Here is a 24,539-nt window from a genome sequence, read left to right as displayed (position 1 = left end):
CAACATTTGATATGTTGTTTATGTCCTTTTTGCTGCTAAATATGGGTTTACAAGACTTGTATATTATCACATTCTGTTTTTATTTGCATTTTACACAACGTACCAACTTTTTCTGTTGAGGTTGTATATCAAGAATTAACACAATAGCAGAAAGCAGCCTCAAAGGCTATCAAAATATCCCAAGCAAAGCAGCGCTGGGCGAACAGGCCTTCAGACAGGCACACAAAACGACCGGCTGCATTGTTCCCCTAGCATAGCCGTAGTGAGTCGCTAATGAGAAAACCAGCCATGCAACTTCAAGAATAGTGACCCGAAGACATCTCGCGAGAATCGTGAAACATTACATTGTCAGTATATATAGCTCTTTGGAGCTTCTTGTTGATTTGCTTCCTTGTAGCAAAAGACTATTCATAAGCTCCAGCAACTTCTACCGGATTCTCCCACTCAAAGTGGTAATACAACGCATGGATGGGGGAAGGAATCATACCTATGGTTTGTGTCACAATTTGAATAGACCTCTGAAGTTCGCCTATAGGTGCATATATTTTTGTATACAAAAAAGAATCTTTGCCCATATATGGAGATCTAGGTCCATGCAATTTTTGAATGAATAATTGTGCCTGTCAAACTCTCGTGGTGACGAAGCAGTCTGAAATGCAGACCATTTTCCCTACACAATTTTGTCATCGGACCTTGAGTGGGTGATCTTCGGTAGGTTAAGACTGGCAACTCGATTTTTGCTACATGGGAGCTAACCGAAGTTAACTTGAACTGAGTACTACCATGTAGTCATTCCAATAGCCTTATGTTACAAATAAATCAATAGAAAGAGTTATAAAGAAGGAGCCAAAATATAGAATCACTACCTTACAAACTGATAGGTTGAGCCACGTTACTGTCCAGCTTTTTTTGGTGTAATTGGAGGGAAGAGTGCCAGGAAAGAAGAAACTAAAAATTAAGGTCTTCTCTTGGTTCTCTTTTTTTTTCTTCAATTTGAAAGAAATCAGAAATGCAACCAAGTGATCATTAACAGTGTGACGTTTAATGTTAAACTGCATTAATTTCTTATAACACATCTGGAATATAATGTTAATATTTACACTAGACATAGTCCCATGTAAAAAAAGACCAGAAGTTGAAATGTCTTGCATGTACTTGAGAACTCTAGCAGTGGTAATGCACACAATGACTAAGAGCTCATTTCCCACAATACTGTAAACTCCAACGATATTTATCTTTCACAAACATAATCAAAGATATATAGTTCATATGTGTTAGAAAATGTAGCTGAGATGCAACAATCTGTATGTACAAAATAAAAAGGATTAAAATGGTAAACAAAACTATGGCAGCTAAAGTAATTCAAGGAATAAAAAAATGGTGTGTGCTTTTAAAACAAACAAAACAAACAAAAAACCTTGTATTGAAATATATAGTAGCAAAGGGACCTATTTGTAAGTGATGACTGATTTGTGATAATCAGATAAAGCAACAACTATTAAGTATGTGCAACTTGAAGATAACTCAATCAATCCTTTTAATACTTCTGTGACTGTAACCAGAAACAAATGTTGGACTTAATGAAAACACTAGCACATTCAAGGAAAGAAAACAATACAAGACAACAGGGTCACACAATATGTAGCCTCACAAATTTAACTGAACCAAATAACCACTGGTAAAGCTCACATTTTAACAACCTTCAACATCTCTACAATTAATTTTGTTATTCACATTGATCACAAACACATTTTTTTCTTTATAACATACATTTGACATGGCAAATAATGTGAGATCTATTGTGTGCTGTAGAGATTGTCTGAGAGGACATCATATTTGTAATTTGTGGTATATGTTCGTTTCAGCTATATGTTAACACTGAAATGTTTTGGGGAAATTCTACTTTTACCACTCTAACACAAATTTGAAGAGGCATTATTTTTTTTCCCCAGCCTATTTTCTAATAACTTTTATGTGAGACTGTCATAGGCACCTTTAAGCCTCTTCTAACTATTGTGCTCCCTAACAATAATGACTTTTCATATCAGTGTGTGTGTGTCTAGTTTTTTTTGTAGGATGAAGTAGGATGATCCGGTACATTTTTGGATTTTCTTATTTGCCTCCACATACAAAAGTTTATGAATGTAAACCTTAGTGGAAAAACCAAGAGTGAATATATACTGCTCTATTTCTTTGGTAACAAAGTGGAAGATTTTAAAACAGAAAGCATGCTGTTTTCCCGCCTTCACCTTTACAAGAAGCTTTCGCCCACTGATTTTTGTAGAAAACTGAAATAGAGCCCTTAATTCTCTCTTATGATTTAGTGAACACAACATTCCCAGCGTTGGCTGGACTTCTTTGAAGAACATTAAAGGAGCGGTAGAGTACACATACAGTGGAGATATAATTCTGAGGAGCAGTGAAACGACCATGATTTCTGTGTGTTTTATGCATCTTGATTATTTGTTTCAAGTCTTTTTTATGCATCTGTTTGTGTTTTTAATGGCTTGAATAGCAGCTAAGACAAATACAATAATGCCTGAAACAGAATAAGCAATTTGCACACAACACAGACATACATTGCGTTATATTTGCTGGCATGGAAGACAGTCTAAACCCTCATTATGTACCTGTAAGCTAACAACTCCATCATCCTGGATCCATGTTAATGTCTCTGTTGCATATAAATGGCTAAGTTGTGTTGAAGGAAGCCATAGGTTAAAACAGGCACTGTCATTTTCCATGTAATTATCCTGTGGCTGATGTCTGTAGGGATGTATCCATGTCATTATTTTGATAATAAAAAAAACTAATTGGGACTAATGCAAATGTCATGTACTTTCACGAGTACACACTGAATCACATATAATATACACTGAAATGCAAGCAAATGTAATGTGCAAAACAAATGTGAAGGAGCATACAAAAGTGAAACAATGAATAAAAATGAATCACTACCACTATAGGAGAGAATAAAAAAAACTATATGACACATCAGTGTGTACTGTACAGAGGCAAAGTAAAGACAAGTATAAATGCAGGGATACAGTGACAGTGCATAGACCAGGGAGATGACACCAATGACTCATGAGTGTTCTAGAATACAAGGGAGGAGAAGTGGTCTTGGCAGGTAAAGTAGCGGTTGTGTTTCCAGAATGGGACGGAATGGTGAGGGTCCCTAACGACAGTCTTTGTAACATGCAGTGCACAATATTTAAGGATTAAGGTCCACAATGCACAAACACTTTTAATCATTCTAGGAGAGAATGCCCACACACTTTCATGCGGTCCAAATGAAAGGATGAGCGTAAAAGAGGCATAAATTCTATGGTACTTTGTAGATGGAAAACAGTATATTTATACTGTTGTTCTCTGTTGATGCTGTCACGCCATGTTCTCCTGAGCAGGGCAGCACATGGATGCGCCATTCAGCCTATCAAACAGACTGTTCCTTAGGGAAAGTAAATGGGGGGCGTGGGGCAGGAGGGTTGGGGGAGAAGGTGTACATAGGTGGGTTAGGAGGCTGTGGAGGATAGGGGTTCTGGGGCAGGAGGGTGATAGGAGTGTAGGAAGAGGAAGCCGGTATCTCAATATGGTGATCCTGGTTGCAGGCATGATGGTAGCTCACATATTCAGTCGGGGTTGATAGCTCTTCGAAACGGTTCCCAGTGTTCTGTAGAAAGAGAGACAAAGACACCGCAAAAGAGACAACAATGCACCCACTTTCTTAAAATAATCAAACAGATGAGTGCATTTACATTCCCACCAGAGGTGTGAGTTTTGAAAGGCATTCAGCTATATCACAACCTCTTAATGAAGTTCATGTGACATGATACATAGTGTTTACCTGTATGTGTCAGTGTTGGTGATGCTAGTGGTCTTATATCTGTGTCTCAAGGAGAGGTTTTTGTGAATGCCCTGTAGCTACTTTTATGGCCATAACTGTGTCTTGAGATAGACTAACAGTTACAGTTTTGATGTTGTGTGAAGAGATGACAGCTGTTATGTGAAAGATTAATTGCTTGGTGCTACAAATAAACATAATTTTATACAGTATGAGCTTAGTTTATTAATACGACAATGCGCTGCAGTTGTATACTCATTAGCAACGGCATCACTAGGCCTATTTTGGGGGTGGGGCTTTAGAGGCCCACTAAGTTTGTTAATGCAAACAACAGTCTAGCTCAAAACTCCTCCGATTAACGTAATTTTGCTCCTAAATGAAACTCGTCATCCATAAATAGACCCTAGGTTGTGCACGTGTCAGTAGTTAACGATGTTGAACGATGCATTGTACTATGTTGATTACATGCTAACCTCTGTAGTAGTTCGGAAAATAATGTTCAAGAAATTACAGTGAAGAATATTAATGGAGTTTTTTTTTACTATGCCATAACCTGAAATGGTAGGTACAAATAAAGTGATAGCCATAAAGCAGAAAATAAAATAAATGGGTGTCCTTTGAGCACTTATGCCCATTAAAATAATTTGCTTCCTGCGGAGCCTCTAAGGTGGTGAGCACGAGACAGTTTCTGGTGCAAACGATAAAAATGCACACCAGAAACTTGCAAAAGATGTTTGGCCCATGTCCTCTAAAAAATAGGAAAAGAAGGATGGAATGAGAATGAATATAACTTACAAAGAGTTTCCAAGTATCTTTACATCTATGAGAAGGATGACTCCCACCCTGTTGGCAGTACTGTATTCATAAAGAAAAATATAGTGACATAAACTCTGCACTCCTTATAGGCGAAATTACATCATTACTATGGAATGCAGAGGAGAAGGATTTTACACATTAGGGTAAGATGCCAGATGCAGACATGAAGTATAAAACAAAGCGCTAACATGTACCTTTATGATATGATTATACTTTGGACCTATAATGAGGAAATGTCTATAATTGGGCAAAGATTCTATAGTCTCTCTCTAATGATCAGAGACTCCATTTCCCATACTGCGAGTCAGAGTAGCATCAAAATGAGTTTGGAGCCATTATTTTAAGACAGAATCCGCACCCTTTTAAAAATACTACATTGCCAATGCATTTGTTTTTTACCTATCTGCTAAAGCTTTATATTACAGCATCTTTGTTACAGTTGTAAGTGTAGTAGTATTTTACTAATATAGTACTTACTAGTATAGTACTTACTCAATGAAGTTGTGCTCATTTATAATTTCTTGTATTTATTGTGAATGTGAAATTTGGTGATCTGTCAACATTATTTTATGGAGTAGATACCAGGTAAGGTGTGAGAATTGATATCTTAGTGTTTGTGTTTACTACAGTTTGTCAAACTAGTCTGATTTAAACTGTTGTAAATTGTTATTCTGAACTGTATTTTGGATCACCATTTTTTTTTCTCTGTATAAAACATACTTTTACTTTACGGTATGTATGAACACATTTTGTAAACTCAATTTGTCACTAACATTTTTTTTTAATCTGTAATTATTGTATAGAACCTTCAGTTCCATCCACTAATAGTTATACTACAAAAATACCGTACATGTCTATACACAAAGTCATGCAAAGACTGATCATGCAATTATAAATCACAAAAACTACCAAACTGAAAATGAATCATCCGTGAAAAATGAGCTCAAATCCAGTCAGGTCAGGACAGTAGAACTGAGTGAAACTATTCCATGTCAGGCACCCGAGTCATGCTCAAATCATGTGTGGGGGTTAAGGAAGGAGCAAGCTACTACTTACTTTTGAGTGTTTGACATTTGAGTGATCATGACTAGACAGGTTATTTTTATTTTTATTCTGGGTTTGTTTCTTAGTTCCAAGATTGGTTCTGCTTACTTGGCTATTTGTGATTTTTTTGTAAAATAAAAGACCTTTAAGATTCCACTAAAATGTTATTGCTTTCTTTGCTCTCACAAAAGATTCTGTGAGTTGCTCTTCAACCAGCAACTAATCCTGTTTACCACTGAATGGTTTTGAAAATGTTCTCCCAAAAATTACACTGTGGTAATTTTTAGTTATTTGATTTGTTGAGCTTTGTTTATCTTTATGGTTTGTTTTCGTATAGCTGAAAAAGAAAACCCAAGAAGAGGGGAATAAAAAAAAACAAAGCAAGGGGTAAGACACTGAGGACACATTGAAGGAGTGCTCTGTGAGAAAGTGAGGAGATTAACTAAAAAAGACAGTAAATGGAGGAGAAGTAAAAGGGGGTGCTTCTGCATGTGTACCTTGAGGCCAGAGTCTTAGGGGAAAGGCCTACAATGGCATGCGCTAGTGTGAGCTAGGCTGGATGGTTGCATACTCGACCAGGTCCCCGCCAGTGTGAGCAGAGCTTCGTGGGCTGGGAGAGGAGGCCAAAGCTGCAGTATCCAGCTCCGCATACTGGACATCACAGTCCTTGTGGCCAGAGTTCTGGAGATAAGAGAGGCGAAAGGTGTGTGTGAAGAGTGTGGCTGTGGATGAGAGCGATAGATAGATGGATAGAGTGAGAGAGAGAGAGAGAGAGAGAGAGACCTATGGTAGCAGAGAGAACAGAGAGTGAAAGTCTGTGTGTATGGGTGTGTGTGTGTGTGTATGTGTGTATGTGAGATAGAACATGAAGATTTAGATGATGTGTGTTTTGATAGACTCCAGACTCAAGACCAATCAAAGAAAAGAGGACAGGAAACTAACGGAGAGGCATGACATGGTGGCATGACGATGACCACAAATAAAAGTTCAAACAGAAGCGTTTGTACAGATAAAAAAATGGATGTATGCGATGATTAATGTATGAATGAAAGACAAACCATGAACTACAATCAACAGACAATTTAGGATAGTTATTTGAAAAATAACAGACAAAATTGGAGGACAGCCTGACATAATCCAGATTTCTAGATACTTTTGTCACATGCATTTTGTAAGGGAAACTAATAGGAAGAAAAGAGCCAAAACACTAACCAATTATATTAAAACATATTACATTTTGGCTTAGGTGAATATATTGTTTCCCATTGTGTTCACATTTTATCCAATTGTGCAAGCATTGGTATGACTGTAAAATGTGGGCCTCTGAGGGTGGAACACCATTAGACACGACAAGGGAAACTTTCATTGAGGAGATGTTAAGCAAGAAATAAATAACTGAAACAAACAAAAAGAAGACAACAAGACTGTGGTTGTATGAAATTACTAAACAATTCAAACAGACTGTAAGAGATGAGCATGAGAGACATATTTTGGTGTCTAAATGTCAACGTTTTTTTGAAAATCATGAACCATTCTGAAAAGGAGAACACATGTGGATATTACAGAACATAGGAAAGGTTATTGATACAGTAAATTTAAAAGCATGTTGGGCAGATTATCACCCTCCCGTTTTTTTTTTTCTTTTGGCGGCTTTAAGCCACTATAGGTAACTAATAACTAAACATAACTCCCTTGGAATTGGCATTGAGAATTGATTTGGAATGAAAAGAATACATGTCACTTGATGACGTCACATATAGTTTGGTGTAGGTCTGAGTCAGTTTTACGCTGTCTGAGAATATGTGAGCATTTGCAGTTCACATGGCATTCAAGATAGCAGAATTAATTCAGAAAAAGGGAGAACTTATTCCATCTGAAGATGCTTCCTGACTAAACTGTCCTGTCATATACTCTTAGTTGAAAAAGGCTAAGCCCATCCCTGAAACTATTTCATATTTCAAAGGTTTAATCCTATGTAGTGTTATCTGTTCCCATGCTTTTGGTCATTTCAATGGTCTCAAGCAACTCAAACAATTCACAGCAAATTGACAGGTAGGATTATCAATTCATAAATTAACAACTGCTAAAATAACTAAACATGAACATTTGTTGCAAATGAAAGGAGCATCGTAAATGTATAGTTATAACAGGCGTAGCTTTAATAAGAATGCAGACCTGGTTGCATCTAAGCATTGCACACGTTATCAAATGTAGGCTCACCAAAGACTATTTCCCGTTGCCTTTATGGTTGATTTGCACAGTTGTTGAGATGGTTTTGGTCCCTTTCGACTTGACATTGCTGACTGACTTTGTTGACATTTGTCTTTATTATCACATAAACTTCTAACATCCAAACTTTATTGGAGTTGAAGAGTGTTGTTCGTAGTTTGAAATGTTTTGTCCTGTAGAGGTTTCTGTCTCACAAGGACATTTGTTTTCTTTTCCATGAACCTCCTTGTGACATCAAGGATTGCCAAATCACAGAGTACTCATTGAGTAACTAGAGTAAATAAGATGGAAACTAACCTTTTATCAGTTGCTGGCTTTGTTTACCAGTGCACAGTCATAGCTGTTGTGATGATGTACAGAAGTGCTGGACATTTGTGCTATGTACATGGACATGAACTTGGCATGCACAGTTCAGGGTCATATTGTAATAATCCATGTTATAATAGCATTGGCATGTTCTGACTGACTGAATGTCTTAGAAATATCTCAATAGATAACAGATATACACTATACAAGATACACGTCAGTCTAAGTAATAAGTCAGGTCAAGAATTCAAGAAAAACAAAACAATTTTTGAAACTCAGTTATCATTTCCAGTATTGAGTAGGCTACCATAATGTACTACACATTTTACTACAATGATATCCACGGCCATATGCATGTCAAGGGCGCTCAGCTGCGGACTGTTCTGCCGTTGCCCATGATCAAGGAAATTGTTTCAGAGCTGAAGAGGGTTCCAGTTTGTCTCTAGCTGGCCAACTGCTGTTTATTAGCAAGACCGTTTAGCGACGACAATGAACTACCTTCAAACTTAATAAAAGTATTTGAGAACTACCTATGGTAATGTGTGGTCATCATGACAAATTAGTTCATTTAAAAAGTATAGAAGAAATCAAGCAGCAGCATAATGATTGCAATTAGCAAGAACCAGTACCAAGGCATGCGCCATATCCCTACAGTCAGACAGGCAACACAGGAGGGAGACAACTTTAATAACTTGTCACTATTTCTAGCTCGTAAACAAGGTTACAAAAGTTGTTTGATTTTACGGTGTCTATTTCTAGCTACATTTACAAAATATAAGAGAAAAAAAATCCCAAACATTACAAAATATAACATTAAAAAAATCCCAAATATATTATTTTTACACAGAAATACTGCAGTTAGCGATTATTATTTTGAGATGAGGTTCGTACATCACACTACTTTCACTGGGATTGCCATGTTGCGTCGCTCAGTATTTGCATAAGTCCCAACCTACAGTAGCTCGCAATGCAATTACAGTATCACTTGTCCCTTGTCACTGCAAAATGCCAACTCTGATTGAAAATGAATCGTAGCTAGTAGCTTTGTCTCTCTCTCTCATGTCACATGTCTGACCAGCAGGTAAAAGAGATGTAACACACTCAGTCCACATACATGGTTCAGTAACAAAAGCAATCCCTCGCAATTTGTCTGGGACAATACTCACCACCTTATCAGTGAAGGCGGTTGACTCAGAGGGTGCCATGTCATAGTATGGAGGCTGGAGAGGAAGCTTCTGCATTTCCTCATCTTTGTCCAAGTGAACCACCTACAAGAGAGACCACAACTCAGGGTCCGGTTGAACGTATACACGTAGGAGTAACAGTAACTTGATTCCCAACCGCATTATCAGGGTGCATTAATCTGACTTTGATTAATGTCATTTTGTAAATGTGATTTCAGTTGGACTAATATGTCCAATTTTAGTCTAACACTAAATTAGATCTTTTCTAATGTCATGTAAACTTACTGCTGCAGTCATTGTCTAATACTGCCAGAACTATAATTTATATTAAGTTCAATAACAGTGGTCAAATGATTGAGTGGTGAAATGGTCAATTTCTTGTTGTTTTTTATGTTTAAGAACCTTTAATCACACTTCAGTCTTAAATCCAGTGGTGCACACTGTATTGTGCTGTATGAGAAAGCTTGAATTGACAACTGTCTGGTGAATGCAAATAAACAGGAATATAGCATAGCAAAAATACAGAAATATGCATTTAGAAGAACATTAACGGTGTACAAGTGTTTAAAAGCCAGCATCCATACAAGTATAATACAACAGAAAACACTGAACAATACTAAAAATAATATAGAACTACAAATATCAAAATATGTGTGTCTGGGTTTTGAGCTGGAACGGTCCAGAATATTTTCATATAGGCTAGGCATTTTCTGACACATGAAGAAACCACAGCTTACTATGTAAATTCTCTTAACATACGCCAGCAGGGAAAAAGCAATATTATTTTGGGGCATATATTACTACTTAGGAAACATTGTTCTGGAAAAGACACAAGGAAAATATGTATCCTAAGAACTCATACAACAAAAATGTTCAAGAAAACAATAATCTTGAAAATCAGAAACAGAAGCAATTCCCCCCAAAATATATGTGAATGAGATGGCATACCTGAATATCTTCAGATGTCAGGTAGCCTTTGAGATCACTGGTCTTCTTTTTTGGAGGTGGTGGGGCTGGCTTGTGAGCAGGTGGGAGGTCTGTCCTATTGAGGAAAAGTAGAAAAGGTATTGGTTCACAGTGAACAGCCTGAGAAGTACTGTCTGTTTCAACACGCATGTCTGCTTTCAAAGAGGGGACACTAATTCCCTGGACAGTTTGGTATTCTAATGTCATACGCAACATTTTATGCACCTATAAGGGTGGACAAATATGTCATTCTGCTATGTCTAAACAAAAATGTGGGATATATATATAATTTCCTTCAGTATATATAATTTCCCCAAGTCATTGTTGCTGTGGTGGTTTAAACTGGGCTTTACTGGGTTGTTTTCATCAGGACTCTTCCTAAAATTGGCCACCTGGCCAAACAGTAACATGGGAGGGACCTTGTTATGAGAGGAAACCAAGAACGGTCAAGCAGTCAACTTCACAAGGCTTCACACAATCTTTGTAGTGATGGGAGAACCTGCTGGAAGGGCAACCAGCAGGACTCAGCAGGACTCCTCCAAACAGGTGTTTTTGGTAGAGTGTCTGGACAGAAGCCTTGAGGAAAACGCCCATAAATACCTACTGTGAGTGTGCAAAAGTGAATCGCATGAATCACATGAGTTGTTGGCCAGTATATGGTAGCCCAGACTTGAGAGTCATAGATATGAGAAGAGTTATAATGGACTTCTACGTAAAAGCAAAAGGTACTATTCTAGCGCTCTGAAAGCTGGGCCATACTAAGAAATATAGAAATAAAGAAAAATAATAAATCATGTTGTGCTATTCCTGTCTTAGTATACCAGATCAAAATATTACATAGAAATATCAAAATTCACACATGTGCATTGCACACTATGATGTTGCTCTTGCAACAAGTTCCATTCAGTATACTATTAACTTGCCATATATCAGTTCTTATATTCCAAGATCAGGACATCATTCTGTACAGCATACATGCATTATATTCTCAACCGCTTTCACGTCCCCACTCACTCACACATTCACTCACTCACTCACTCACTCACACGCTCACTCACTCACACATTGAATAATGTGACCTTTCAGCAAGGCCAGTTGACTTCTCCAGCGCTGTATGTGTATATCTCTCGCATGAGTGCACATTATCTTTGAAGCTCATTATTTACACTCCATATGACCTTGTCTCAAGACTGTGCTTTGCTGTAAAGCCACAACATGCACCAGAGAGCTAATATCAAAGCTGCGCTCATACATCGCTCATGCACAACAACAGAGACATTTTGGAGAACAACTGATAAAATTACACTATATTCAATGCTATTATTCTCATTAAATTAACCACCAAAACCCAAAAATCAAACCATTAGATTTGACTGACAGGTAATTTTGTCAAATAAGCAACTGTTGTTCAATTATACATTGATTTAAAATGCCAAATGAAATAATAAACAGCAGCAAATGATTTGATTTGGTTCTGGCTTGTCTTTAAACATTCATTTGCATTATGAACACAAAGCTGTGGTCTCCTAGCGTCATCCTTTGGACTCCTGAGTTATTTATTTAATTATCTATTTTTGTAATCACGTTGCACATTGCACACACCACAACCTCCTGAGGTTAGACAGGGCGAGAGAGAGAGAGAGAGAGAGAGAGAGCGAGCGAGAAAGAAAGAGCAGCTTGTCAGAACTGGTTGACACTAGAAAAGAAGCCTCTGTATTTAGCCCTGAAAGCATCAATCCACTGCATCCACCAAACCTCAAAGCAACACACGTGCAATAAAATGGGCTTCACTGTGTTTTATCTTTTCTGTGTCTACCTGTCTGTGTCCATTTGAAATGGCATTGCCCACAGGAAGGGTATCTCTCTCTTTCGGTTGCAGCCTACTTAAATGGCTAAAAATACATACACAGATTTTTTTTGTCATTCTACATTTTCTCATTTATTACATTTCTTATGTTCCTGCCCAGAACACAGAATAATTGTACATATCCTGGATGGCTGGTGGAACCGTCAGGTGTGTTTATCTGTCCTTTACCTGATGGTATACTTTCCAAAATAAAGTAAATATAAATAGTGTTTTAATGACTGCTACAGACATCTCATTTCAATCTTTGGCCATGGTTTTCGTTCAATTTATGTCTGAGGCTTAAAGGAGAATTCTGGTGTGATATTGACCTAAAGTGTATTGAAACATGATACCGAGTGTGAACGTATGTCTCATAGCCCATCTCGGCTTGTCCCCTGCACTCCAAAATCTGGCGCTAGTTAGCCGATGCTACCAACAGCTTTTTCAATAGTGGTGCTTCGGCATCGGGCTAGCCATGCAAATAAATCACTGTTTTACACCCATTTACGAGGCTCAGATTCAGATTCAGTGGAAATGCATGGATTCCAGTTTCTTCCAGTAGCAGCAACTGGAATCCATGCATTTCCACTGAATTATTTTTGGAATCTGATCCCTTATCATAGCTGTTCATTCTTACTCGTTGCTCGACTTATCGTGACTAAATTCAAGATGGCTGCAAACTCTAAACTTCGTGAAGATACTGTCTGTATAAATCGTCTTGTAAGTAAACTACCAGTGCTTTTTCAAAGTTCTCAATGTCTCGTTTTAAATGTCAGGGCCCTCGGAAGTCTACCAATGAAGTGTGGAGATACATTGAGCCTCGTAAATGGGTGTAAAACAGTGATTTATTTGCATGGCTAGCCCGATGCCGAAGCACCACTATTGAAAAAGCTGTTGGTAGCATCGGCTAACTAGCGCCAGATTTTGGAGTGCAGGGGACAAGCCGAGATGGGCTATGAGACATACGTTCACACTCGGTATCATGTTTCAATACACTTTAGGTCAATATCACACCGGAATTCTCCTTTAAGAGGCTTTCGGGGAACTGGACCCAGAGCAGTATGGCACACACATTATTTAATTTAGAGTATTTGGGGGACTTTTGCACTTTATTCAGATACAACAGTGAAGAGTAGCAGGAGGCGAGTGGAGACAGAGATATGGAGTAGGATCAGAAAATTGCGGCAGGGCGGATTCAAACCAGGGTCCCTTGGGACTTGGACCCAAATGTATGATCACTGCAGCCACTTGCGCCACAACTCATTCCTTATAGTTCTCGTCCTTGGTGTGAACGGCCCATAATAGCTGGAAAAACAGCCTAATATTGCTCTGTGTACAGCCAACTGCCAACTGACAGTCTTGGGGCAGCCGTGGCCTACTGGTTAGCACTTCGGACCTGTAACCGGAGGGTTGCCGGTTCGAATCCCGACCAGTAGGCACGGCTGAAGTGCCCTTGAGCAAGGTACCTAACCCCTCACTGCTCCCCGAGCGCCGCTGTTGATGCAGGCAGCTCACTGTGCCGGGATTAGTGTGTGCTAATGTTGGGATAAATGCAGAGACCAAATTTCCCTCACAGGATCAAAAGAGTATATATACTTATACTTATGTACTTATACTTATACAGAGAACCATGACCTCTCCTGGGCTCCATACTAAGCAGCGATAGGGTATAATCAACAGAGAGCTTATGTCTGAGTATAGCGACTAAATAATTACACATGGACCTGATCGCTATTATGTGGCCCATCACTGATTGCATTTGTTAAGTACAAGTTAAGAACATGGAGTGCATGTTCACCCAATGTGCTGGTTTGAGAAATGCATATCAGAAATGATGACCTAGCTGTCTATGATACATATTCATCAGACAGAGTGCTCCTTTCACTGTAACTTTAGAAATTGAAAATATAGTCGTTTTCAGTATTTGACATTGCCGTATTCTTGATTTGATTCTGGTGGCCTAAAGCCATTGAAAAAAAATCACCAAGCATACATAAAATAGTAGTTGCCGAAAGATCAGACATACCAACATATAAACAGACCACCCTGTTCTCATAATACAGAACAATGAAAGATCAAAGCAAGATAGTCTATACTGTATATAAAAAACAACGACTCATGCTGATTAACACCAAACTTCATACGGTCTCTACATGCAAATGAAACGGACCATGCAGATTTGTACAAGGAAAGGCTGCACAGGATAGTAGCAGATTTAGCACTTCTAACTCTAATTGTAAATATTTTATACCTGAATTGAATATTTAAATATTTTGTCTTTATTTGAATGTGTAACTAATGAAATGTGACAAAAACAGGAGTGCTGGATAGGATGTGATGTCATACACTATTTATTTGGTGAGTTTGGCTGTATGCCAAATAGTAGTCAAAGAGATAGAAGTATGCATTTACTAAATGTGAACCATCCCAAATTTGTTTCAAATGTATTACTCAAAGTATTTCCTTTATGTTAACGCATGACTTTCCAACTTCACGATTCTTTACACTAATACATTATTCCTATTATATATACATGTATGTACTGTATATATATATATATATATATATATATATATATATATATATATATATATATAGTATTTTGAAGGCTATCATTCTATCTTTCAGGGATGGCCTGTAATTGCAACTACAAGTAAAAGGTTGGATTTTGGTATCTTGTCACAACAAATCATAACTAAAGCTAGAAAATGATCAAATTGTTTATTTTGTTGATTTTCATAGATAAGTGAAGTGAAGAGAATTTCCATGTGGATTATCACTATATCCTCGATACTTAATCATAACCGATGTGCTAAAATACTGCTTGTACTGACACAGTGGAGCAAACAATGTTTTGTTTGGCCATCATGCCGCAAAGGCTCCATCAAGGGATCTGACAAAGGGGAAGGGGAAGGACATGGAGAGGGTCAGACAGGTCTGATGCTTTTACTTTCCTGGTAGGGGATTCAGGCTTCTCAGGAGGCTGAGTGACCGGTGGCTGTGTGACCGGACCCTGTGTCACACAACTATCAGCCACAGCAATGCTGGGAGGAAATGGGGAGAGATAGAGAGCGGTTACCAGCGCAAAAGACAAGAGAGAGAGAGAGAGAGAAAGAGAGAGAGAAGTGAACTGAGAAAGAGACAGTGGAAATGGAGAGGAAAAGAGCGTGCGATTTTCGCTTTCCATGATTTAAGAGTGGAGAAAAACACAATGTCTTCTAATTTACTGGCAAATTGTCTTGAATAGTGTTTTTAAAGATCCCCGTATCTTGATGATTATCTCATCTGTAACGATCTGTGAGGGAATGTACAAATCCTGTCCTTGATTTAATAATTGTATAATATACATGTTGCTGAAAATTAATGATAGGCATTCTATAATTTTGGTAAGATGGTTGGATATGACGACCTAATTCATTCAAAACTGATCATGAGTTGATTGTGTGGCAGTATGGAAAGTGGAACATTTCAGACATTCCAGTGGCAAGACTCTTTGCCATGATGCAATACTGAACTGTAAATTAATGACTAAAATACCAATTATGCTTGTGCAACAAGATGGTGGTTCTTGGGATTTCTAAAAAATAGAAATAAAGAGATTTGTTTCAATCTTGTGTTGGATGGTAAAGTTGTCCAGGATGGTCACAAGCCCAGACTCTGAGAAGTTCTGTGATTTGTGTTAAAATATCGGTAGCACTTTACAGATAGATGATAAGATGGCAGTTCCATGGTTGTGAGTAACATCATGGTAACAACACAACACAGCTCATAACAACCAAGAAATCATTTAAAAGTGTCTAAGGTGTTTCTAAACAATAGTCCACCATTTGTTGTGGTAATAAGTATAACAAAATGGTAATATCTGGTAGTTCACATGGAATTACTTTATTTATTGTAATGGTAAGACCTAATGGTGAGGTTTCAAATGTGGTAATAATGGTTAGATATGGTATTCATTTCCAATAATTACCCATAAACAAGTGATTTACTTATTATTGCATGGTATCAGGGCTGTAAAATACTGAAAAAATATTGAATACATGTTACCACACATTGTGAATTATTGCTTATACAACTTAAAATGTGTAAGTTATTTCTTGATTGTAATGAGTTATGAGTGTTTTATTGTTACTATGATTTACCCATTTACTTACTACCGATCTGTAAAGTGTTACCAAAATATCTGGTGAGTTGAGATCCCTTCTGTTACTATGGAGTCTTCTGATGGAAAGGTCAGGTAAAATTGGGTGTCATCTGTGTAGCTATGATTAGAAAGGTGAAGTGAACAGCCAATTGGACCAAAGGAGGTTTTATACTTTGGGACGAGAAAGAAACCTAACACTATGCCTTGAGGTACCCCACTGAACTCACCCCATTGGAAAAGTGAAGCTATCTATCTATCTATCTATCTATCTATCTATCTATCTATCTATCTATCTATTTCAATTGATTGATGGGAAGTACCTGTGTTGCCCGCTGATTGACAATCACTGCTTTAAGCAATTACCCAGGAAACGTCTGAATGAGAGATTATGGATAGGAGGATTTGATTAGCTGTCGATGGTTCATGACAGGTCCAGCAAGACAACTTTGCAGCAACACTTGCTGCACTCAGAGCTTCTGTCATGAGCAACCCAGCTGTTTCAGTAGTACAACCTCTTCTATGGTTTGAGCATGTGATCCCATGACAGACATGGCATAAAAACAGTTTTGGGATCTTACAATAAAAGTAAGTAGAGAGACAGTTCTGTACTACCATACTTTTTTACTGTAAGTAAGCAGCTCTGAAACTGACACATTGCTCTCAAATGCTGTAAAGGGTAGTATAGCATATAGCTATAGTGAGGACAATGTGGACATGGTGGAGGCAACAAAGGAGAGGAAATCTTTGGGTGTAAGGGACCGGAGGTGTGCCAAAAAGAGACCACAGGTAGGGGATGTGTAAGGTGTCAGACAGTGAACAAGTTGAAGTAAGAAAGATCATAGAGGATAAAATAAGTGTTTGTAGACATGTTTGTAGAAGTTCTGTGTCAGGACGAGGTGCTAGTGCTTTGAATAGGAAGGCTGCATGCATATCCATCTAAGATCTAAGGAATGTGTTTACATAGGGTAAGCGGTAAGTAGTCATTTAGTGGAAAAGAAGACACCACTATGTCCAGCTCATCCACAAAAATGCTGATGAATGGTGCATGGAAAATAAACAGACTCTGACCAGATGAGCCACCGAAAGGGCATGGTGCTCATCTAAGGTCTATTTGTTTGAAGGCAGGAGTTGTATGAGAAGGCCTGTCCTCCTTGTACAGAATATGTTACCTCCTTGTACAGAATATGTTATGTACAGTAGAAAGAGCTGCCAAGATGGCCATGTTTTCCAATGTTATCCACATTACAGCGAGAGCCAGCATCCATGGATAATGGCCAAGCTGGGATAACATCAGATTTATTGGCTGCTGACTGACAGTTCCACAACCCAACAGAAAAAGGAAAGAGAAAAGACCGAAGGTTAGGCACTAGGCAGATTACATTGCCTTGCCTTCTGTTGAAGAAATGCACCTTCGTAATTTGTATGGCTGGGACAGATTGGAAGCACATGGCTTCGGAAGATGGTATGCACAGGCAGACTGAAGTCCTGGCAGATAGAGATTAGTGTAAAGAGAGGTGCCAGACATTTTGGAACCTTTGCACAGGTAACTTTACTTTGCTTTATTTGCTTGTCCTAAGTGCCCAACTGAAATGTTTGCCCACAATTAACAAACTAACCCTGTCAATCATTTAGTCACAAAAGACTTGTGGATTTTGCCAATTAAAGGAAATTCAGTTTGTAAATTTAACAAATTGTGTCCAGATGATGACTCCCCAGTCCTGCATTTAGTCTTTTGTGGTCCCAAATGATAACACACATTATCATTCTGTACCACAGAATGTTGTTTTTGTTCACAGAACTGCATTGTAGATTTGTCCGAGAATATTGTCCTTGAAAGGGTCTTTGACATATTGTTCTTGTGTCACTGTAGTTTTTTCTTGAACCAGATTATGTTCATATGAGATTCATATTGTCTCAATGTTGAGTGTGTCCAGCATTGTTGTATTGCATTTGTTTATGTACAGCTGCACTGTCCAAAATTTCACCAGCCAACACTCCCTCATTCAAATCATTCTATAGATTTAATGTATGTATTATGTGATATCTCAGTGAGCTAGCACCTTTAGCTAGGCTAACCCAGGTCCCAGAGAGCACCCAGAGCAACTACAGTGTTGAATAGAGCCTTTGGGGTAACTGACCTCTGCCCTTCTCAACCAAATCTGAGATCATTAGTTCCATGCTCAGTACTCACAGGTCATTATCTGTCTCAGTCCGTGGTTTCTGGCCCCGTCGATAGACCATGCAGATAGTTACAATCACCCCGATGATGAGTCCTGCCACAACCACCACTCCCAGTATGCCAACGAAGCCACCAGGCATGAACTGTGGCAGAGGCTTTTCTGCAGAGGGAACGGAAAGAGATAAGATCTTAGACAATTAATCTACCTTGAAAGATTCCATGGTCCCTAATAAACCCTTTTCACACTTACACTTCAACAATAACATAACAAAACAACTTGTTGATATTCATCACTCATACTCATAATGACATCCTTTTATCGCCATCTGAAGCAATGATCAGACTTGCAAACAAAAAACAAAAAAGTGTTTTTATGACAGGCCTGTCATACCAAACCATTTTCCAAGTGAGGAAATGATGTCTTATGTAAGGTTCGTGTAAAATCCATCCTAGACAGATATGTGTAAGAGATGTGAATAGTTTGTGTTCATTTCTGTGATTGTCAATATGTTGTTATGTAAAATAACACAATATAAAGATCAATATTGACGTGTGTAGACAACCTTACTCATTCTTAAGCAACAATTATACACACAGCACAAGATAAACTCCAAGGGTACATATTGTATAAAGTACATACTCAGATTACATATTGTATAAAGTACATACTCAGATTACATATTGTATAAAGTACATACTCAGATCTTGTTGGTAATGATGTTTCTATAAACACATATCAGTAGAAGATAAATGTTATTATTCTCTTGTAATAATTCCAATAAGATGTTTGCCTTTTAAACCTGTACTGTAGTTTGTTTGTTTGTTCCAAACCATCAGTTTTGCAGTTGCCCTTTGGATTGGTTTAGTTTCACTTGGCAGTATTCCAAGTGGACCAAGCTCTCTAAGGGCACATTCAAATATGTGGTGTCATCTGTGGTATTTGCCCTGGCAGTAGAAAGTGTAGGAATTGTACACCAAGTTGGAATAGGAAACACACCAAAACAACTGGTTTCGGGTAAGAACATAAGTAGCCCCGAATAAGCGAATGTGGAGCACAATTCAATGCACAAATGATTAACTATTACAGTGTACAAAATCACATATGTTACATTATTATTGTTGAGGCAAATAACAAAAGCAATACTGAGTAATACATAATGAAATATAATTGCAGCTCTTTTTCTGTGTTCCACTCTATATTTAGAAAAAAGTTCACCAACCCCTCTTACCATTTTTACATGTGTTTATCATTAAATAAAAAACTTTATTTGTAAAAATTGTTCTCAGAGTTACCACAGAAAATCTATTGATTACCAAAGTGATTAAATCATCCCTCCATGCCCCACATCTGATGAAGAATCAAGGTTGTCCTGCACTTGACCCTGGTATGTGATCATCCAACCCCCCTGCAAGGGAGAGTATCCTGTGTCGGCTGAGATGCTCAATGACCATCTTGAATGTTGCATGATGTGTTTTTATGGCTGACTCCCAAACAGCAGCGTTCAGACTTTATCGCCCCTATTTCCCACTTCTGCCACCAGGGGGTTCAATATAGACAGCTCTGTGTCCCATCACCTGACAACACACATGGAATGGCCTCTCCCTGCAAAGCCATCATAGCATCACTGGTACGTTAAGGCTGACCTGATCCAGTTGGTCAATTCGCCCCCAGCAACTGCTCAGGAACAGCTGACCAGAAGATTCTGGGTAGACAAGGTCATATTCATGTTTCCAACTTTAACCTACATTTTGTGGAGTATTTGTTTACCCTATGCACCCCATTTCTCATGTAAAAACAATATTACATGAAAGATTACCCCCCCCCCCGCCCCCCCTTTATACTTTTACATTGCGTGACTCCAATCTTTGTTACTGTGGTAATTGATTCAGTTCCTTGGGTTCTGCAAAAACCTTTGAGATATTGTTTATTGTTAATGTTTTTCTAAAAATTGAATTTCATGCATAGGAGTCCTTTGTCTGTTAGAGGACACAAAGAAGTCTCTTCAGACTTCAGTCTTTAATCACAATCTTTTTTCCAGAGCAAGTGCTGCTTACTCATCTAATTAACTCACCAATCAGATATTTACAGGACACATTTTCACATTACAGGAAAAGTCAATATGCATTTACCCGCCCTTGTCTGGGTAGAGCATGCAGAGTGTGTGGCAATTGATTTTGCTAACCACTTCCATCAGGTCGGTCACTACACCACATTAAGATCAATCTTGTATGCATGATGTATTTTGTATCAGTTAGCTCTTATGCCAGATATTTTGTCTATTTGACAAATGACTCCTTTGACAAGAAACATTATGCCCATATAACCAGAACCTGTAAACATAACTATTTGGTCAGATCATGCTGAAATTAGCCAATCATCCCAAGTATTCTCCGCATTAAATAAATCACGCTTCTTAACTTCTCTCCATTCCTACTTCTGGACCATTCTTCTTACATGCTATACCTTTGGTTGGTCTGTGTGCGTGCATGTGTATGTGTTTGTATGTAGTAGTAGTAGTAAATGTATTTATATACTGCTTCTTCTAGCACAAATGGCTACTCAAAGCACTTGAGGTAATAAGTATTTATCTGTCTCTCATTTGACCAAACTCTGAAATGACATCTCTGCTGAACTGTCTTAGTGACAACACATCATAAACACTGTGAGGTAAAAGTGTTCTAAAACCTCACTACTGCAATTTGACTTCACAAATCACAAATTTTCAAATCGCGTGCAACGGCTGGCAACACCATAATTCACACCATTGCAACGTGTCTCTGCAACAGCATTGATTTCGTTTTAAATATTTGGTGAGGGTTGGCCTTTCCATGCTCTGCTTTTGGTTGCTCAAATTGTGTGTGGTTTGGAACATCTCATCACACGATATTGGTGATTGAAGTGCCTTGATTATGTCTTTCACTCGGTGGCACAACAACACAAATGAGTGGTTATGGGCTGAGTTAATACCGCATACCACACAAATACCATAATTTGGGGGCAATGGTTGGTGAGTTATTCTGTGAAAAAGCTTCTATTCCCTATGAGCCTAGTGGGACTACATATCCGCCCAGGGGGAAAAAACTTGCCTGCTGTAAGCTTGTATGCCCTGGACATAACCTTCGACCCCATGACCTTGACCACCTTATCTCGACACAGCATTCATCATGTGTAAATGTGTGAATATGTGTTGAATATATAGTGCAAACTTTCTATCAAAGCAAAACTGGATGCAGGACCCCATGTGACCTTGACCTTTGACCCCTGAGTAGGCCTACCCAGTTCACTGCACACTTACTGTATGAGTAAGCATGTCAGGTTTGATAAAGGTCCTTCAAGGTGCTTTTAATATACTGCCCAAACACTGTGCTGAAATGTTGGAACTGGGTAAAGATGCAACCAAGTACAAGTGACCAGAAAACGCCGTCCATAACATGTAGAGGCATAGGAATTGATAGTTTCTGAAGAAGCCTGGAACTAGTTTATACAGAAGTTTGAACTATTCATATCTTGTCTATGCCTACCTCTCTCCACAACAGATTCTCCCTAAATTGTCCTGCTTGCAACCTCATGTTAACCACACATTAGCTAGCCTGCTAGTTATGGCAGGCAGATGACATAGATGACAAGCTGTTCAGACTAGTCTTTACTGTTTACTTTAATGTCAGTGCTTACTGTTACACAATATCTATTGGTTTTATGGCCCTGTTCTTTTTTGACACTGGTTATTGGCTTTAATAACCCTTGTTTCATATGTACTGGTGTGTGACAAACCTCTCACCTCTAATGGACTGCTGGCTATGTGTGTTCAAGTAAGTGAATGGACTATGCTGCAACTGGCAGCAGTTTTTGGACAACTTGCTGCACAGATCCGAAGCCAACTTGTTGTTCTTCAAAGTTCAAAAAGTACATTAATTTATAAGTGTGAGAAGAGTTTATAATGCCTCCGCCTGCTATTCATTGGAGGTATACTGTTTTCAGGTTATCCATCTGTACATGCATGGCTCTGTCTTTTAGCTTCTTCAGTGTTTGCATGATGTATCCCAAGCAGGCTGAAGGATCCTCATCGAACTTGACCTAAGTAATCACTATAGAGGCTAGATGAACTGATTATGTGCTGAAGGTCGCAGAGTTAAAGGTCAAAGTCACATGGAGTCATACTGTACATGTAATCTTAAACAGACAGTGGAGTATGACAAGTACTTTGTGCACATGAGAAAACTGTCCAGTGTAGAATCAACAGTGACTCAGTAGTAAGTCTACCGTGGACGATTACGATCTCATGACTTGTAATCAATTTCTCAATGGAGAAAATGAATAGTTGATTTACTTCCAGAAATGGAGAGGGCAATCCCTGTTGAGATCTGCTTTCTATTTTTCCAGGCCTCCTATGCAATTGCATCCTATGCAGGTTTTTTACCTTAATACAACAGTCATTTTGATGGTAAACTAACTTGTTATAGGGAGAATTGTCTTCCCAGCCCTATCCGTCTACGGAGAACCAGCCTTGCAACTTTGCTGTCTCCAGACCTTTTAGGTGATTGTGTAATAATGAAATCCTGTGCTATTATTAAATCCTGTGGTATTTAAGACAGGTGTGTCACACTCCACAACTGTAGAGGGAGCCCTGCGGCAAAAAAAAAAAAGCCGTTTGCTGAAGTAGGTGGTTGCAAGTGAGAAGAACTTTTAAACGTTTGAGTTTAAAAGTTTCTGATTTGCATCTGTAACTGATGTGAGCAGTAGATCACTTAATGTTACAAGGTTGTTACATACATGTAATAACAGAAAGCTGAGCATTATTCTCAGTAATGTAGACTGCCTTTTGGCCATACATTTGTGATAGACACTAGCCAAAACCAGTTGTATGTCTTAACCTGCGTGGGTTGTGTGTATATCTGTGTGCCCATAAAAAGAGAACTCAAACTCGGTTTACTTTGGACAGCTCTGATAATGCTTTTCCCGGGTGGGTTTTTTGACTCCGGTCGTTAATAAAGATGAAGCCTCTGCTCACTACTGTATGTTGTCTGATCTTTAAGAAATTCTCCCACATGCACACATAAATAAACTTTATCTATAGACTTGATGTAACAGTTTTCAAATTATATTTGTAAACCAGAACATCAATAAAACCACAACAACAGCAAGCAGAGGAGTTTGTTGTTAAATAGAAGAGACATTCACCTTCTGCTTGCTTCCATTATTATTGTCCCCCTGTGCTCTGTGCTTTGTTGGCTTGGAAAGCCTAGAAATGATTTCTCTCTTCCTCTCTTACCCTCCTTTCTCCTATATTTGCTTCCTTTCCTCCAGTGACTAAATGGCTCCTCTCTCTTCCTCTCTCTGTCTTTCACACACTCCATATGTTTCCATTTTGTCTGGCATGTGTGACAAACATAACAGAAATTCCGAACTCAAAAAAACCTTCTCTTATTTCTTTCACATTTTCTTGGCCACATGGTTTGTGACTCATATACAGTCATGATTGCTTTAACAGGCAGCCCAGACCCATGTTTGACTGGAAGGTGGTGTGGAATCATTTCTTCTGTGAAAGTGAGACACAGCAATTTGCATCCCTGTTTGACTCAGACATATACTGAGACTACACAGACACCTAGATTGAGACTGAAGCCTCCACATTAACATTCACTAAAAATAAGGAGTAAACATGGGGGGGGGGGGGGGGGGGGGGTGATTAAGGAAGGCATGATATCACAGATCATTAACAAGACTGGCAGTATGGTACATATTAATAACAGTTGTCGTTTTCCTTTTTGTCGTGCACTGTACTGTGTATACATTTCAAAATGAGGATAATGGAAATATATATGTGTGTGTGTGTGTGTGTGTGTGTGTGTGTGTGTTGTTACTTCTTGTAAACATGCATTTATTTGTATCACCATAAGCACATACATTTAGGCAGAAGAATTTCAAAGTAGCCACATGATCAGCCTCTCCACACTAATCAACACAATACCAGCAAACAAGC

The 24,539-nt window shown here is 38.5% G+C and overlaps 1 protein-coding gene across 4 annotated transcripts; it reads right to left on the bottom strand.

The window, feature by feature from the left end:
• Positions 1–1,022: 1,022 nt before the first annotated feature.
• On the bottom strand, positions 1,023–18,869 carry LOC121684180 (extensin-like). 4 transcript variants are annotated; one of them, XM_042064150.1, is made up of 6 exons: positions 18,571–18,869; positions 15,190–15,279; positions 10,372–10,465; positions 9,406–9,507; positions 6,276–6,385; positions 3,530–3,673 (listed from the first exon to the last, which is right to left on the bottom strand). In XM_042064150.1, the coding sequence occupies exons 1-6, from the start codon at positions 18,696–18,698 to the stop codon at positions 3,625–3,627; spliced, it is 573 nt and encodes a 190-aa protein (XP_041920084.1). In that variant the 5' UTR covers positions 18,699–18,869; the 3' UTR covers positions 3,530–3,624. The 4 variants fall into 4 exon arrangements, with proteins under 4 accessions (XP_041920083.1, XP_041920085.1, XP_041920084.1 ...); XM_042064152.1 differs by having other exon boundaries at positions 3,593–3,673; positions 6,202–6,385; XM_042064149.1 differs by lacking the exon at positions 6,276–6,385 and having other exon boundaries at positions 1,023–3,673.
• Positions 18,870–24,539: the final 5,670 nt, after the last annotated feature.

This window comes from Alosa sapidissima, chromosome 15 (assembly GCF_018492685.1).
Source record: "Alosa sapidissima isolate fAloSap1 chromosome 15, fAloSap1.pri, whole genome shotgun sequence".
NCBI lineage: Eukaryota > Metazoa > Chordata > Actinopteri > Clupeiformes > Clupeidae > Alosa > Alosa sapidissima.
This window is presented reverse-complemented; position numbering and strand designations above follow the sequence as displayed.